Here is a 16,698-nt window from a genome sequence, read left to right as displayed (position 1 = left end):
CAGCGAGCTAGCCAGGTTAGCTAAGCCTTGCAGCTAAGCTAGCCAAGTTTCAGTAGCTTGTCGTGTACCACAGGAGACAAAGGGAAGAAAAAGTAGAAAAGCAAATTCTTACCCGAAGCGAAAACATTCCTTTTGGTAAAGTCACCCAACACAGAAGATGAGAACTGAAAAACCTGCTGTTGAGATTCAGGTACATTCCACATGTGAGATATTGAAACTAATAATTGAAAGAGAACCGCCCACCCAGTTATTCTCTACGACATCTATGCTATGGCTATGACAAAGACAGAGACTAGGTTGTGATGTAAGAAACACTGCTAAGGTTAAGGTTTCCAGATGAATCGGGGTAATGGGGGGCTTTGATTATGTCAATAGGAGCTTGAGATCCTAGATGGGAAAGCCTATGGGAGATCTATCTGACTATGTCTCTTCCTGTTACCTGTCCAATCAAACTGGAGAACACGAAGACACCCACGAAAAAGTTTGACAACTGAAAGGTAATCTCAAAGACTGTGTGGGGCTCTGGAAGACCACCGATGTTGATCAGACTGCGGACTGCGTAATAGTAACAACGCAAGTACCTGTAGAGAGGAGTGGGGTATTAGACAGGTATCTGTGTGTGGAGAGGGGGTGGCGTTAGGAGGGGTGCTAGTCTCTCTGCTCCGCAGTAGCTAGGTCATTTGGTTGTGTGTTTTTGACCTCCCTGGCACTGGATCAAAGGTAATGACCTGAGATGGGAAAAGTGTTCAAATTGTTTTGGGGGGGGGGGGAAATCTTTTTTTTGAAGAGAAAAACTGCACCAAAAAAATCAAGAATTGTAGAAAAAAGGAAATTGTCAAACACCAAAACAAAATAAAAGACAAAAATGTGACAAAAATGAAGCACACTTAGAGGACTACCTGGCCAAGAAAGATGGACAAAAAGAAGGCGCCGAAAAAATAGTTGGCCATCTGAAACAACTGGCCGAATAAGGTGTCGGGAAATGGCAACTCTGCGATCATCAGCAGGGATTTCTCCGCATAGAAGAAACTGCTCAGGTAACTAAAAAAAAAACACATAAGGCAGTCCAAATAGACAAAAAATGTATACATAGTCCTGTATGTCTAAATTATGTATATAGATAATCAACTACAAGTAACATGCATGGCTTTAGAACAGTATATATACAGTGCACAAGTACATGTCAAATGAACAAGCTGCAAATGACTAATGTTATACAGGAGATACGGTCATGCAGTAACTAAAATTGAACAATAACTTGACCTCTGCATAGGTGTGCACTGACAACGGGAGATATACAATTGAGTTGGTGTAATGTACATACGCGCTGCCTTTGCCAGTGTAGACCCATGTGGTCTTGCCGATGCCCTGGTAGGCCGAGGCCACATAGTAGGCGCAGGCGTTGAGGTGGAGCATGAAGAGCAGGTAGCCAATGGTGCGGACCACTCTTGTAACACAGCAAGCAAGGGTATAGCACTTCAAGATACAGTACTAGTCAAAAGTTGGAACACACCTACTCATTCAAGGGTTTTTCTTTATTTTTACTATTTTTACATTGTAGATAACAGTGAAGACTTCAACTATGAACACGTATGGGATCATGTAGTAACCAACATAGGGTTAAACAAATGAAAATATACACCACCATTCAACAGTTTGAGGTCAATTAGAAATGTTTTTGAAAGAAAATAACATTTTCTGTCCATTTTAAATAACATCAAATTGATCAGAAATACAGTGTAGACATTGTTAATGTTGTAAATGACTATTGTACTGTACTGTAGCTGGAAGCGGCTGATTTTGAATTAAATATCTATATAGGTGTACAGAGGCCCATTATCAGCAACCATCACTCCTCTGTTCCAACGGCACGTTGTGTTAGCTAATCCAAGTTGATCATTTTAAAAGTCTTATTGATCATTAATAAATAAATTATGTTAGCACAGCTGAAAACTGTTGTGCTGATTACAACATTAACAATGTCTACACTGTATTTCTGATCAATTTGATGTTATTTGAATGGACAAAAAAATGCTTTTCTTTCAAAAACAAGGACATTTCTAAGTGACCCCAAACTTTTGAACGGTAGTGTATGTTATATTTTAGATTTTTCAAAGTAGCCACCCTTTGCCTTGATGACAGCTTTGCACACTCTAGGCATTCTCTCAACTGGCTTCATGAGGAATGTTTTTCCAACGGTCTTGAAGGAGTACCCACATATGCTGAGCAGTTGTTGACTGCTTTTCCTTCACTCCGCAGTCCAACTCATCCCAAACCATCTCAATTGGGTCGAGGTTGGGTGATTGTGGAGGACAGGTCATCTGATGCAGCACTCCATCACTCTCCTTCTTGGAAAAATAGCCCTTACACAGCTTAGAGGTGTGTTGGGTCCTTGTCCTGTTGAAAAACAAATGATAGTCCCACTAAGCGCAAACCAGATGTGATGGTGTATCGCTGCAGAATGCTGTGGAAGCCATGCTGGTTAAGTGTACTTTGAATTCTAAATAAATCACTGACAGTGTTACCAGCAAAGCACCCCCACACCATCACACCTCCTCCTCCATGCTTCACTGTGAGAACCACACATGCGGAGATCATCCATTCACCAACTCTGCATCTCAAAAATACACGGCAGTTGGAACCAAAAATGTGGACTCATCAGACCAAGGGACAGATTTCCACCAGTCTAATGTCCATTGCTTGTGTTACTTGGCAATTCAACCAGGTATCCCTGATTCATGCAGTCTCCTCTGAACAGTGGATGTTGAGATGTGTGTGTTACTTGAACTCTGAAGCATTTATTTGGGCTGAAATCTGAGGTGCAGTTAACTCTAATGAACTTATCCTCTGTAGTAGAGGTAAATCTGGGTCTTCCTTTCCTATGGCGGTTCTCATGAGAGCCAGTTTCATCATAGCGCTTGATGGTTTTTGCGACTGCACTTGAAGAGCCACACATGTTAATTGAAATGCATTCCAGGTGACTACCTCATGACGCTGGTTGAGAGAATTCCAAGAGTGTGCAGAGCTGCCATCAAGGCAAAGGGTGTCTACTTTGAAGAATCTCAAATATAAAATATATTTAGATTTGTTTTAACACTTTTTTGGTTACTACACGATTCCATATGTGTTATTTCATAGTTTTGATGTCTTCACTATTATTCTACAATGTAGAAAATAGTAAAGACAAAGATAAACCCTTGAATGAGTAGTTGTGTCCCAACTTTTGACTGGTACTGTAAATGTTGCTGTAAAAATGAATATAGAAATGTACTGTATTTGATTGATTGGTTGTTTGATTGACAGTCATGTCGGATTTCATCATATTTGGAGTTGGTACAGTATAAAGGATTGATTCTAGGCAAAACATAGGCATACTTAAGTTGTAAAGTTAGTGACATACCTCCAAATGTAGGCCTTGGACATGAGGCTCTCCAGACGATCACTGAACTCAAAGAATGTGTCCACCTAAAGAAGACCTCAAAATCAACACCCCAAAAGTAGCATAAAAAAAGAGGACTGCAATGAAAGTCTTTTTAGGTTATTGTGTTTTATCCTCGACTGGATTTGGTATATGTATCTGTTGCGGGGTTGCACATTTTAAGCATTTTAAATTGTCAAATAAAATCAAAAAGTAGCAAACATAAAACAGTAGAATCAGTGTTAACAGTTGAGTCATGCTTGTTTCAGCATAAGATGAGTTTGCATAAGTTGACCATAACAGACAATGCTTTACCTTTATCATTCGATTGAATCTGAAGATGGATTTGTACCCGAAATGGAAGCATAGCAAGTCTAGGGGTGCCATTGCTATCATGTCCATCTGAGAAAAGAGACAAATAAGTTACAGGAGGTGGTAACTCTGAAGCCCCTGCCTTGAAGACATACAGAAAAAAAAAAGTTTTTTTAATCAAATACATAAATGTTAGATGTTAGTGTTAAAGCCATGAAAAATGATCTGCAGTTTATATAAGAAACAATTATATCTTTGAAGTACCTTAAATCTCTCAGAGTTTCTGTAGTACGCTTTGGTTATAATCCTGTCTTTCTGAAAGACAGAACATTAAAAAGATGAAATCACATCTACCTTAGCAATGTTAATGTAGAATACCTGTTTACACAACTACTGCCAGTCCACTGCACACAAGTCTCATTTTGAATACCGGAAGACTGAAAGAGTCTACCTGTGTGGGGAAGTCTATCTGGTCTTTCTAAACACCTTATTAACATATAATTATGAGATGTCATTGGACTATGGGAGAAGACTGACATTTATACCCTGCTGCAAGACGTATGCAATGCAGGTATGCTTAAATTGAGCTGGAATTGTCATCTTGGCCATTTTATTTTTCATATTTAATTGTTCACAAGTGTTCAAACTGTAACACTCACAAAATGCCCTCATAGTTTAAGGACAGTAGGAGCCCTACTTCCTCTGGAGAAAGAGGGAGAGCTGAGGGACTTACAATGATGTCCCCTCCTTTGACGAACTGCTTGCGGGCCTGGAAGAAGATTGAGTCAATGAGATAGATGAAATCAGCCACAAGGTCCATGGTTATCCAGTAAGGGATCCACTCCGGGGTGTGGTAGGGGAAACACAGACGAGCCGTCATGAACCAGGTGTTGTAGTTGAAGGCCAGAGTCACCAGAGTGAGCCACGCAATGTACGCGCGATCTACAGAGAGAGGAGGAAAGGGAGAACGTATGAGGAGAGAGAGACAGGAGGGAGGGAGAGAGAGAAAGAGAGAGAGAGAACAAGAGAGGGGGACAGAGTGAGATAGATAATGAATCAATGTAAAAAGCTACGGTGCAAGTAGTTGCAAGGCCCGAATCCAAACTCTTTACTATTACTGCATTAAACACTGAAAAGTAACATGCATGCAATACATCATCGTATTGCATGGCCAATTATTTACAAAACAATTTCAGTAGATGTTGCTTAGCAGTTTACCAGCAGCAGAGTTGGCATACAGTACGTACCTGAGAATGGATCGATGGTGGATGGCAGCACTGAGTCCATCGCATCCTCGATAGGTTTTAGCCTCCTGTCAAGGAAGGCGGCAACTTCCTGGCCAACAGTTGGTTTGACCACAGGCTCCGATGCTTTTGCTTCATCTTTCGCTTTTTGCTCTGCCGCTTTCTTCTCCGCCATCTCCTGCTTTTTCTTCTCTGCCACCTCTTTCTTTTTTAAGTCTTCCCCTTCTTTCTTTATCCTATCTTGCTCTTCTTTTATTAGCCTCTCGTTCATTAATATTTCATAATCCTTTTTTCGATAAATGGGAGCTTGAGTAGAATAAAGGATTCAAACATTACAAAGTTACATCCTATGATAACCCATAGTCCACAAATATAGCTAAGGAGTCAGATAGCTTCAGCACCGTTTTGTGTCAAATATCTAACAGGTTATCAGGGTACAACTAAATAAAGAACAAACTAAATATGTGTATCCTCTGCGTATTTGAATCCCTTATGACTCCCAATGAATCCACTTGATTTCTTATGACTACCTTGAGTGTGGAAACTTACTGACTGGAGGGCTGAATTCAGGTGAGGATGCGTGTGGGTCTATGAGCTTCTCTCTGTATATTTCTGTTCTCTCTCTCATCCTCTTCACTATGACCCGGAGCTGATCATCAGAGTACCTATTTACCACTATAGGAGGTGGTGGAGGAGGGGGAACTTCTTCTCTGGAAAGGAAAATAAAATCACTTGACAGTGTGTTTCACCATTACTGATCCCAATTTACATTGCCCTTATTGCAGAATTATTTAAAAATACAACTCTTTCAGGAAGTTAACTGTGTCAATACTGTCAATACTGTCTCATGTTTTTGTTTTGAGTGGCAGTCATTTTGTGCCAACTCATGCCAGAGCACAAACAGATCTGGGACCTCAGACATTATCTCAGTTTTGCTCAATTTCAACTGTATATGTTGGTGAAACACTATAAACGAATAAAGTGTTCCCTCTGCTGGAAAAAACACCACATTACACCCTGCTTTAAAAGGGAACTGCACCTGCTGATTTGGCCTCGTTTTTTTGGCTTGCTCCTCAAGAAATGCTGATGGCCATGACAGAAGCAAAAGATGTTATTAACTGATCTCATTGTTCTATCTGTGCCTACCATGAGTTGGCTTGGGGGTGTGGTTTGATGTGGGTGTTTCCTGTGCGTGTCCTTTCCACCAATCTGTCAGAACCTTGCCTGCAGTTGTCTCCCGCCACTATATAACAACAAACAAACCCCCTGCAGGTTGATTTCAATAACTACAGGCAGATGTACAGTATGGTGATATGTCGGATGAAGCTTTGAATAGGTCAGTAGCCTACAGAGTAAAATGAGAACAATGAAATTGCTTTATTTTTGTAAACATTCTAAATTACAGCGACTTCAGAAAGTATTCACACCCCTTGATATTTTCCACATTTTGTTGTGTTACAAAGTGGGATTAAAATGGATTTAAGTCATTTTTTTGTCAATGATTTACACAAAATACTCTGTCAAAGTGGAAGAAATATTCTAAAGAATATCTATATATAAAACTCAGCAAAAAAAATAAACGTCTTCTCACTGTCAACTGCATTTATTTTCAGCAAACTTAAAATGTGTAAATATTTGTATGAACATAACAATATTCAACAGAGGAGATGGGTATGTTCCTGACAACTTGTCCGAGTTGAAAGACACAGACTGGCTGGGCGACTTTGCTTTCGGCGTGGACATATTTGGGCATCTGAACAATCTAAATGTGAAACTGCAGGCAAATTGTGTTTTTGTGCAGGAACTGTATTCCAACCGTGAAAGCATTCAATGCTTCTGTTGTTCTCCAGACAAATGAGCAGCCGGTCTCTTGCTCATTTTCCGACACTGGCCGTACTGAACAGCCCACATTGCAGGGCTGCACTGAGACATACAGTAGCACTTTGATCGACCTACATGCTGAGTTTTCCCACCGTTTCTCAGACTTCACCAATATTGAGACTGAGCTGAAGCTTGTTTCATGCCCCTGTCACAATTGGAGCTCATCGACATCCAACGTGACAGTGCTTTGGAGGAGAAGTACAAAACAGCAACATTAGACCAGTGCGATGGCTCACTGAATGAAACACGCCCTAAGGAGGCTTGTTTCATTCAGGTCCACACATGTGTGTGAACAAATGTTCTCGGTCATGAATTACAACAAATCCCATCACAGGTCAAATTGAACAAATGACCACTTGTCAGCTGTTCTGAGAATCTCTACATCAATGATGACACCAGACTTTGATGCCAATGCCAAGAGAGGTGACCAGACCCATTGTTCATATTAAGACTGGAATAACCATGACCGGGGTAGGCAAGGATTACGCTTTTTCATGGTGATGGTTATGCAGTGAGCATGATCCAGCAATGATCTTGGATACAGGTAATAACTAATCAGTCAGATTTGGGCTGAGGTGATTGGATAACTGTAAATATGGCTCACGATGGAGATAAGAATTGTGCCTTAATATGCTTTAAAAAACAGACCCTTCCAAATGAAACGGATGTCCTTACCATATGTTTCACTCAAATTTGAGAATCTTTTTTTTTACACATCTGCTATTACATGTTGCATGTCTCCAGTCATGAAATGTACAGTATATCAATTTTTAAGTTTGCATATTGTGACTAAGATTGTACTTTACAAGGGTAAAGAATCTGTGTGTGTTTTTGACTGTGTCTTTGTAGTTATAAATTATATAAATGTTGTGAAAAATGTGAAATCTGTTCACTAAAAACAAGGGTAGTGATGGTGCAAGGGTATAATTGTTCCGCAAGCATTTGTACACCTACAGTACACTAGTAGTTCCGTGTCAATTTGCAAATGAATAAAGGCTTCACATGTTTTGTCACGCATATAGTATGTCTCCCTTCACTTGGTTTCAAAAACTCAATGTGGCCATTGAGCCAAAAGGTTGCCCACCCCTGGGTTAGGGTATGGGCAGGTATAAGCTACGGACAACGAACACAATGGCATTATATTGATGGCAATTTGAATGTACAGAGATATCGTGATGAGATCCTGAGGCCCATTGTCATGTCATTCATCTGCCACCATCACCTCATGTTTCAGCATTATAATGCACAGCCCCATGTCACAAGGATCTGTACATAATTCCTAGAAGCTGAAAATGTCCCAGTTCTGGGCTTCCCGAGTGGCACAGTGGTCTAAGGCATTGCATCGCAGTGCTAGCTGTGCCACTAGAGATTCTGGGTTCGAGCCCAGGCTCTGTAGCAGCCGGCCGCGACCGGGAGGCCTATGGGGCGGCACACAATTGGCCCAGCGTCGTCCGGGTTAGGGAGGGTTTGGCCGGCAGGGATATCCTTGTCTCATCGCGCACTAGCAACTCCTGTGGCGGGCCGGGCACAGTGCACGCTGACACGGTCGCCAGGTGTAAGGTGTTTCCTCCAACACATTGGTGCGGCTGGAATTGTTGCATGAATGAATAAATGAAGGACATTTTATTTTCGTGTCAAATCAACAATTGGCAACCCATCCCTTAAGGCAGGGGTGTCAAACTCAAATACCCAGTGGGCCAAAATGTAAAACCTGAACAAAGTCACGGGCCAACATTGAACAAATTAACCTTTTAATATGGACCCAAACAAGTTTTGCTTTAACATTGAATATGGAACAAGCATCGCTTATTACCATACAATATCTAATTTAATAGTGGAGACATGCATTCTCGAATTTCAAATGAAAAAACACATCAATGGCATTCATTTATTAAATAAATAAAATTTAAATAAAAATTGTATGACTCTTTTCTATTTGCAGCCTTCTGATTTAAATACCAAAATAAACTTTTTCCACTGGCTAATAATTTTACAAATAAAATGATAATAAATCAATCAACCATTCAAGCCCATGCCTTGTAGCAAGAAAAAGTGCATAAAGAAAACGTTAATTATTGCACACTGGTCTAATCTGATGTGCCCAAGCCAGATACCTGGCATCTCTTCTTGGATGCTAGTTCATCAATGTCTGGGCTCAAGCTCTGAGCTGAAGAAATCCTCAGTATCGAGCGAAGATGTTCATCAGTCAGACGTCTCCTGTGAGTTGTTTTGGTCATCTTCATCGAGGAGAAAAGTTGCTCGCATAGATAAGTGCTGCCGAACATGGAGAGCATCTGAGCAGCTTGGGTGCGTAGCTGAGGCATTGTGTCAGGGATGAACCGTGGAAACTGTGCGGCGCCCACAGCATCATACTTTGACTTCAGCGTGTCGTTGCACTGGAGTTCAATCAGCTCCATTTGGATGTTGGTTGGTGCATTTTCCACATCAACTGCGAAGGGATTACTAAGCAGTTCAAACTTGCATTTCTGGGCATCGAAGTCGGCAAATCGCCGGCTAAACTCAGCGGCGAGAACACTGAGTTTTTCAGCAAACTGTGCGCATGGGAACACGGCGGTAGAGATCTGCGCTTTTATGGATTGGCAGCAGGGAAAATGGCAAGGGTTTCCTTGCAGCATCTGATTCTCCCACAGGCACAGTTTAGTTTTGAAGGCCCTCACTGCAGCATACATGTCTGTGATGATGCGCCCCCGCCCCTGAAGCTGCAGGTTCAGCGCATCGAGATGGCTCGAGATGTCACAGAGAAAGGCCAGCTCACACAGGAACTTTTGCTCCCGGAGCTCTGCTGTATCCTTCCCTTTGGTTTCCAGGAATTGACATATTTCCTCACGCAGCTCGAAACATCTGTTCAGTACTTTTCCTCTGCTTAGCCATCTCACCTCTGTGTGATACGGCACGTCTGCGTATTCCGAACCACACTCCTCCAGAAAAGATTTAAACTGGCTGTGATTTAGACCTTTGGCTCTTATAAAGTTAACTACCTGTGTTACTGTGGTCATAACATGTTCCATCTTTAGGGCTTTGGCACACAGTGCTTCCTGATGTATGATGCAGTGGTAAACAGTTAGCTCACCTGCACAGTTCTCTTCCCGCATCTTCTCCCGAACCATGCCCACCAGTCCACTCTTTTTACCGCACATCGCTGGCGCACCATCTGTCGTTAATCCAACGAGTTTATCCCACGGCAGCTTTATTTCAGTTACACATTTGGAAACCTCCTCAAAGATTTCCTTTCCTGTGGTTGTGCCATGCATTGATTTGAATCCTAATAGCTCCTCCGTAACACACAGATTTGAGTCCACTCCACGGATGAAGACTGACAGCTGAGCAGTATCAGATGCGTCGCAGCTCTCATCCACAGCGAGGGAGAACGCAACAAAATCTTTTCCCTTTTCCATCAGCTGGTCATACAGATTGGTGGCAAGATCACATGTGCGATCAGCTACTGTGTTCCTGCTCAGGCTCACGTTTGAAAATGCTTGTTTTTTCTCTGGGCATACGAGGTCACAAACCTTCATCATGCACTTTTTCATGAACTCTCCCTCATTAAAGGGCCGGGCTGATTTTGCGATCTCTGCTGCCACTATATAACTAGCCTTTACAGCAGCCTCGCTTTGTGATGTGGCTTTTTTAAACATATTCTGTTGTGAAACCAAACTTCTTTTCATCTCCTCTACTTTCTGGCTCCTTTGAGTCATGTCCAGGTCCTTGTATTTGTCATGGTGTTTCGTTTCATAGTGTCGTCTAATGTTGTACTCCTTACTTACAGCCACGTTGACTCCACAAACAAGACAAACAGGTTTGTCTTTTACATATGTAAACAGATATTCTGCCTCCCACTTGTCCAGAAAGCTCCTGTTTTCTGCCTTTCTTTTCGCCATTTTTGGGAAGGGTTAGCTCGCTGACAGTTGTAGCGTCTATGTTGCTATGACTACTGTCACAGAGGAGAGAGCGTTTTTGGGTCCTGTCCTAATTGGCGCGCGAAAACAGCAGAGCATTATGGGATTCGTAGTATTAGTGGTGAATGCGCTGTATAATACTGGCGGGCCAGCTCTAGTAGTAATTTGGTATTGTCTCGCGGGCCAAATATAATTACCCCGCGGGTCAAATTTGGCCCAAGGGCCAGAGTTTGACACCCATGCCTTAAGGGATTAATTGACACATGAACAAACATTACAATGATTCACTATGGGAATTAAATGATCATTTTTCTTCCGGCATTCGCTGCATTACAGAAAAATACAGTACATCAATACATAATAGTAAATAAGGTTATCCAAACAATAACTACATCCCTAGAGCAGTACAATAATATACATACATACATACATACATACATACATACATGTACATACAGTGGGGAGAACAAGTATTTGATACACTGCCGATATTTGCAGGTTTTCCTACTTACAAAGCATGTATTGGTCTGTAATTTATCATAGGTACACTTCAACTGTGAGAGACGGAATCTAAAACAAAAATCCAGAAAATCACATGTATAATTTTTAAGTAATTTATTTGCATTATATTGCATGACATAAGTATTTGATACATCAGAAAAGCAGAACTTAATAATTGGTACAGAAACCTCTGTTTGCAATTACAGAGATCATACGTTTCCTGTAGTTCTTGACCAGGTTTGCACACACTGCAGCAGGGATTTTGGCCCACTCCTCCATACAGACCTTCTCCAGATCCTTCAGGTTTCGGGGCTGTCGCTGGGCAATACGGACTTTCAGCTCCCTCCAAAGATTTTCTATTCGATTCAGGTCTGGAGACTGGCTAGGCCACTCCAGGACCTTGAGATGCTTCTTACGGAGCCACTCCTTAGTTGCCTGGCTGTGTGTTTCGGGTTGTTGTCATGCTGGAAAAGCCCAGCCACGACCCATCTTCAATGCTCTTACTGAGGGAAGGAGGTTGTTGGCCAAGATCTCACGATACATGGCCCCATCCATCCTCCCCTCAATACGGTGCAGTCGTCCTGTCCCCTTTGCAGAAAAGCATCCCCAAAGAATGATGTTTCCACCTCCATGCTTCACGGTAGGGTTGGTGTTCTTGGGGTTGTACTCATCCTTCTTCTTCCTCCAAACACAGCGAGTGGAGTTTAGACCAAAAAGCTCTATTTTTGTCTCATCAGACCACATGACCTTCTCCCATTCTTCCTCTGGATCATCCAGATGGTCATTGGCAAACTTCAGACGGGCCTGGACATGCGCTGGCTTGAGAAGGGGGACCTTGCGTGCGCTGCAGGATTTTAATCCATGACGGCGTAGTGTGTTACTAATGGTTTTCTGTGAGACTGTGGTCCCAGCTCTCTTCAGGTCATTGACCAGGTCCTGCCATGTAGTTCTGGGCTGATCCCTCACCTTCCTCATGATCATTGATGCCCCACGAGGTGAGATCTTGCATGGAGCCCCAGACCGAGGGTGATTGACCGTCATCTTGAACTGCTTCGATTTTCTAATAATTGCGCCAACAGTTGTTGCTTTCTCACCAGCTGCTTGCCTATTGTCCTGTAGCTCATCCCAGCCTTGTGCAGGTCTACAATTTTAACCCTGATGTCCTTACACAGCTCTCTAGTCTTGGCCATTGTGGAGAGGTTGGAGTCTGTTTGATTGAGTGTGTGGACAGGTGTATTTTATACAGGTAACGAGTTCAAACAGGTGGAGTTAATACAGCTAATGAGTGGAGAACAGGAGGGCTTCTTAAAGAAAAACTAACAGGTCTGTGAGAGCCGGAATTCTTACTGGTTGGTAGGTGATCAAATACTTATGTCATGCAATAAAATGCTAATTAATTACTTAAAAATCATACAATGTGATTTTCTGGATTTTTGTTTTAGATTCCGTCTCTCACAGTTGAAGTGTACCTATGATAAAAATTACAGACCTCTACATGCTTTGTAAGTAGGAAAACCTGCAAAATCGGCAGTGTATCAAATACTTGTTCTCCCCACTGTATATACATACATACCATATGCAGACCAATAAATACAGAAAAAAGAAACAGAAGTCACTTGAACCCAGTCTGACACAAAGAGAAGATTCATATGGTAGACGCCACATAATGCCAGGGTATATCTTGTGTGCTTTCTGGAATAAGAGCAAGTGTATATCATGGTAGAAAGGGCAATAGAGGATCAAATGAGTTTCATTCTCTATTTCTTCGAGGTCACAATAATTATATAGTCTTTCCTCTTCCATTTCACCACAATACCAACCTGTTTCATTACGCAGAGACAATATCCCTGATTTTACCTGTTTCTATTCACAGAGACAATATGCCTGATCTGACCTGTTTCAATACACATAGACAATATCCCTGATCTTACCTGTTTCAATACGCAGAGACAATTTCCCTGATCTGACCTGTTTCAATACGCAGAGGCAATATCCCTGATCTGACCTGTTTCAATACACAGAGACAATATTCCTGAACTTACCTGTGCACATAGCGATCTCTTGTTGTGTATTTATATTTTTGATCAGTATAAAATGCAACATTTTGGTTTTGGCTTTAAAGTGAAATGACACCCAAAACTGATATTTTGTTATTTTTCCTTTGTCCACTGTTGATACAGTCCCAACATGTTTTGTGTGTCAGCAGTCAAGTTTTCAAGATATTGGACTTTCAAGAAACAAGTGTCACTGCCACATGCTTCTTGAAAGTCCAATTTCTTGAAAACTTGACTGCTGACATGCAAAACATTTTAGGACTGAACAGTGGTATAATGAAAAAAATACAAAACAATCGTTTTTGAGTGGATTACCCTTTAACAAGCAATATTGGTGTGCAAAGCCATGGTATTATTATTTATTTTTTACCATAACTCTATTCATACTTTTCTACAGCCCCTGTAGCCAAATTGTTCCATATCTATTTTTATATAGGCCTTAATTTTCTGCAAAAACACACTCAGTCATCACACAGTGTAGGCTAAAACTACAAATTAATTTGTTCTGCTACTGACGAACAGTCAAACTGCAGTTGCATCAACATGACTAAAGGGATCCCCTTGGCTAAAGGGATCACCATGACGTTAATACTGGATTTGTTTTCATTTTTTTGGTTTCTTAGCCTCGCTAACCATAAGCAGCTCCGGTGAGCTTCGATCAGCTAATCTTCTTATCTCGTTTCAGCTCCTCTCTCTCTCCTTTAATCTGCATGTTTCTTTGCTGTGGGATATAGATCCTATAGATCACGCCTGTGTTTGTCTCTTACACAGACTGAGAGATCTTCTCCACTCTCTGTGTCAGCCTTGATTAGATTATTAATTTGATACTGATTTGGTGTTAAGATCTCTTGGGAGGTGGCCATTTTGGAAGGGGTTCAAATTCGGTCAACCTCCCATTGTGTGGTTCAAGAGAAGGTGAAGGTTACTTTCACTCACACTCTTCTCCTTAAGGGTGTTACCAATATTTACTATACATACTGTAAGTAAGTGCCAGTGTTGGAAGTTGAAGAGAGCCTTCTATGGAGAGTTACCAAAGCCATAACCAAATCTCCAGCTCTAAATGTTGGGAGAGACTAATGGAAAATGAACACAAGGTACTGCACTTACCCCTCTGCTTCCTTCTGGCCAGGGTTGGCTGGGGTAGCGGCTGGGGCTGCAGCTGGAGCCGCAGCAGATGCTGGAGAAGTGGCTGAAGCTGGGGCTGGGTTATGTGCAGGCTCTGCGAAGACCGGCGGGGATGGCAGTTTCAATCAAGGTGTACAAGGAAAAAACCGAGAAACAAACAATATATACCAGGTCTAAGAGGCATTCTGATGTCTTTATTTAATAAGAGAAATCCATAAAATAACTATCAACTATTTAATCTGCCACAGAAACATCTAGACATGAAATGTTGGGGTGTATGAGCCTTTGTGAGGAGCTTCCTAAGTAGTTTCCTGCATGGTCACAACAGAAAGGAGATGGGGGACATGGGGGGGGGGGGGGGGGGGGCCTTCTCTGTGACCAGTCTTGTGAATCTTGGCCATCTGCTACAGTAACAGACTGGACGCTAATGCATTAATGCAGATGAACCAATGTGACCATTGACCTGCATAGCTTTAACTTCTTGCTCACCTCACTGCTCCACTTAAAGTATAAGCAGATAGTTGAGCTGTCTATATCCAACTACAATAGCTAACCAGCCTCGACATGCCCCACCTCAGCCTCACAGTAAAGTAAAACATACAGGACAACAACCAACATTTTGAAATAAGTTTTTGTTTGCTTGTACCTTGTCAGTAACGGCTTGCCTTACAAGGACAGTAGAAAAGCTCAAACTATATTTAATCAAGCATAAACATGATCCAAAACATTCAGGAGCTAGCTCTAAGCAATGAGAAGCAGCAGGAATGAGCCAACAGACTCTTTACCTGCTGGTTTATCCTCTTTCTTGGCCCCATTTTCTTTATCTGCAGGCTTATGTTCCTGCTGAGATGAGTAACATTGCCTCAAAGTCAAACTCTCATCTTCATTATTCAAGTCATTGTGATTAGAGGACATTTTAATTTGCGAGACAATTTCCAACAGAGGGAGTAGATCTACCATTCAGCAACAAAACACTACTCGTGATAGACAGTTTCAAATTAAGGTCTATTCATAATGCAATGAATTTGAATGTGCCTTTAAGTAATGAACAACTGATATGGGACAAATGAAAGAAAAAAACAACAATCATGATTCAATAGTTTTTTTGCCTGAAGAATAGAAACACATGGAGAATGGAGAAGAATTGATTGCTACAAGCAAAGCATTGGAATCCAGAGTGCAAATCTCATAGCAAAAACATGATAATGCAACATTAAGTTGCTTGATATTTCTGAATGTTAGACATTGTTGGTCCTTACAAAATGTAACGAGAAAACAGAAATGACAGGATAACAAATATTGCACAAATTTATTTTATGATAACCATTATTAACATAAGCATTACTTTGTCCAAGCATCATTGGACAGGGATAATCATTCAGCTACACTAGCCTACAATATGTTGTTAGTATGCTGCACATAACACAGTGGATCAGCCTAATGCTGCTACAGTATTGGGATGAACCAGTGGTATCTTACCTTAGCAGGTGCAGGAGCTGGGGCCGGGGCTGGAATAGGGGCCGAGGCTGGAATAGGGGCCGCGGCTGGGGCAGGGTCCGCGGCTGGGGTAGGGACCGCGGCTGGGGCAGAGGCCGCGGCTGAGGCAGAGGCCGGGGCTGGAGCAGAGACCGGGGCTGCTGGAGGTTGGGGGATAAACATCCTCTTCAATTTGCCAAACATGGCTGTATAGCTGGGTAGCCAACAGACTCTGCTGTGGACAGAGGTGGTGGTAGTGAGTTCCCCTCCAAGCCTTTCCCTTCTGTTCTCTTCTCTCTCTGTCTCTCAATGTCATGCTCAGCTATACAGTCCTCTAGGTTGCTGTCCCCATAACCTGCGGACCTCTGATAGAATTAGGCCTCTGATGCTGTTAGACCCACTAATACAGAACACTAATAACCCCCTCTGAGGCAAGCAGCCCCCACTTTAGGGGCCGGCCTGGCAGGGTGTGTAAGTCCATTGCCAGCTATCATAATGAGAACAAATTGGCTTTGTAAGTCACCACCGAGGGGGGGGGGGGGGGGGATAGGAATCAGGATAATCTCTGAACACTGAAAGTACAATACAGACTATCTGAAAGACTCAAGAAGTTGTCCCAGAGTATTTCATCAGAGGTTAAGTTATTATGCCTATATCTATTGGCTACGATATGATATATGCAGAATTTGTTTTGCGCCCACGCTACAAACTGCTATATTGACCCACTAATAAATGACTAGTAAACGCCCAGTGCAATACTTTTGTGAATT

At 42.0% G+C, this 16,698-nt stretch overlaps 1 protein-coding gene across 1 annotated transcript in view; it reads right to left on the bottom strand.

Moving 5' to 3' along the window:
* Positions 1–16,132, bottom strand: part of LOC139420558 (cyclic nucleotide-gated channel beta-3-like) — a 30,103-nt gene extending 13,971 nt beyond the window's left edge. The window contains exons 1-11 of the mRNA XM_071170750.1: positions 15,932–16,132; positions 15,238–15,292; positions 14,435–14,546; positions 5,524–5,684; positions 4,978–5,280; positions 4,464–4,672; positions 3,995–4,045; positions 3,734–3,820; positions 3,401–3,465; positions 1,325–1,447; positions 440–581 (exon numbers count right to left, since the gene is read on the bottom strand). Of these exons, the coding sequence (XP_071026851.1) occupies positions 440–581; positions 1,325–1,447; positions 3,401–3,465; positions 3,734–3,820; positions 3,995–4,045; positions 4,464–4,672; positions 4,978–5,280; positions 5,524–5,684; positions 14,435–14,546; positions 15,238–15,292; positions 15,932–16,132 (1,509 nt within the window). The remainder of the gene's footprint in view (positions 1–439; positions 582–1,324; positions 1,448–3,400; positions 3,466–3,733; positions 3,821–3,994; positions 4,046–4,463; positions 4,673–4,977; positions 5,281–5,523; positions 5,685–14,434; positions 14,547–15,237; positions 15,293–15,931) is intronic.
* Positions 16,133–16,698: the final 566 nt, after the last annotated feature.

Source organism: Oncorhynchus clarkii, chromosome 11 (assembly GCF_045791955.1).
Source record: "Oncorhynchus clarkii lewisi isolate Uvic-CL-2024 chromosome 11, UVic_Ocla_1.0, whole genome shotgun sequence".
NCBI lineage: Eukaryota > Metazoa > Chordata > Actinopteri > Salmoniformes > Salmonidae > Oncorhynchus > Oncorhynchus clarkii.
The sequence above is the reverse complement of the archived record's forward strand: the minus strand, read 5'-3'. Positions and strand labels throughout refer to the sequence as shown.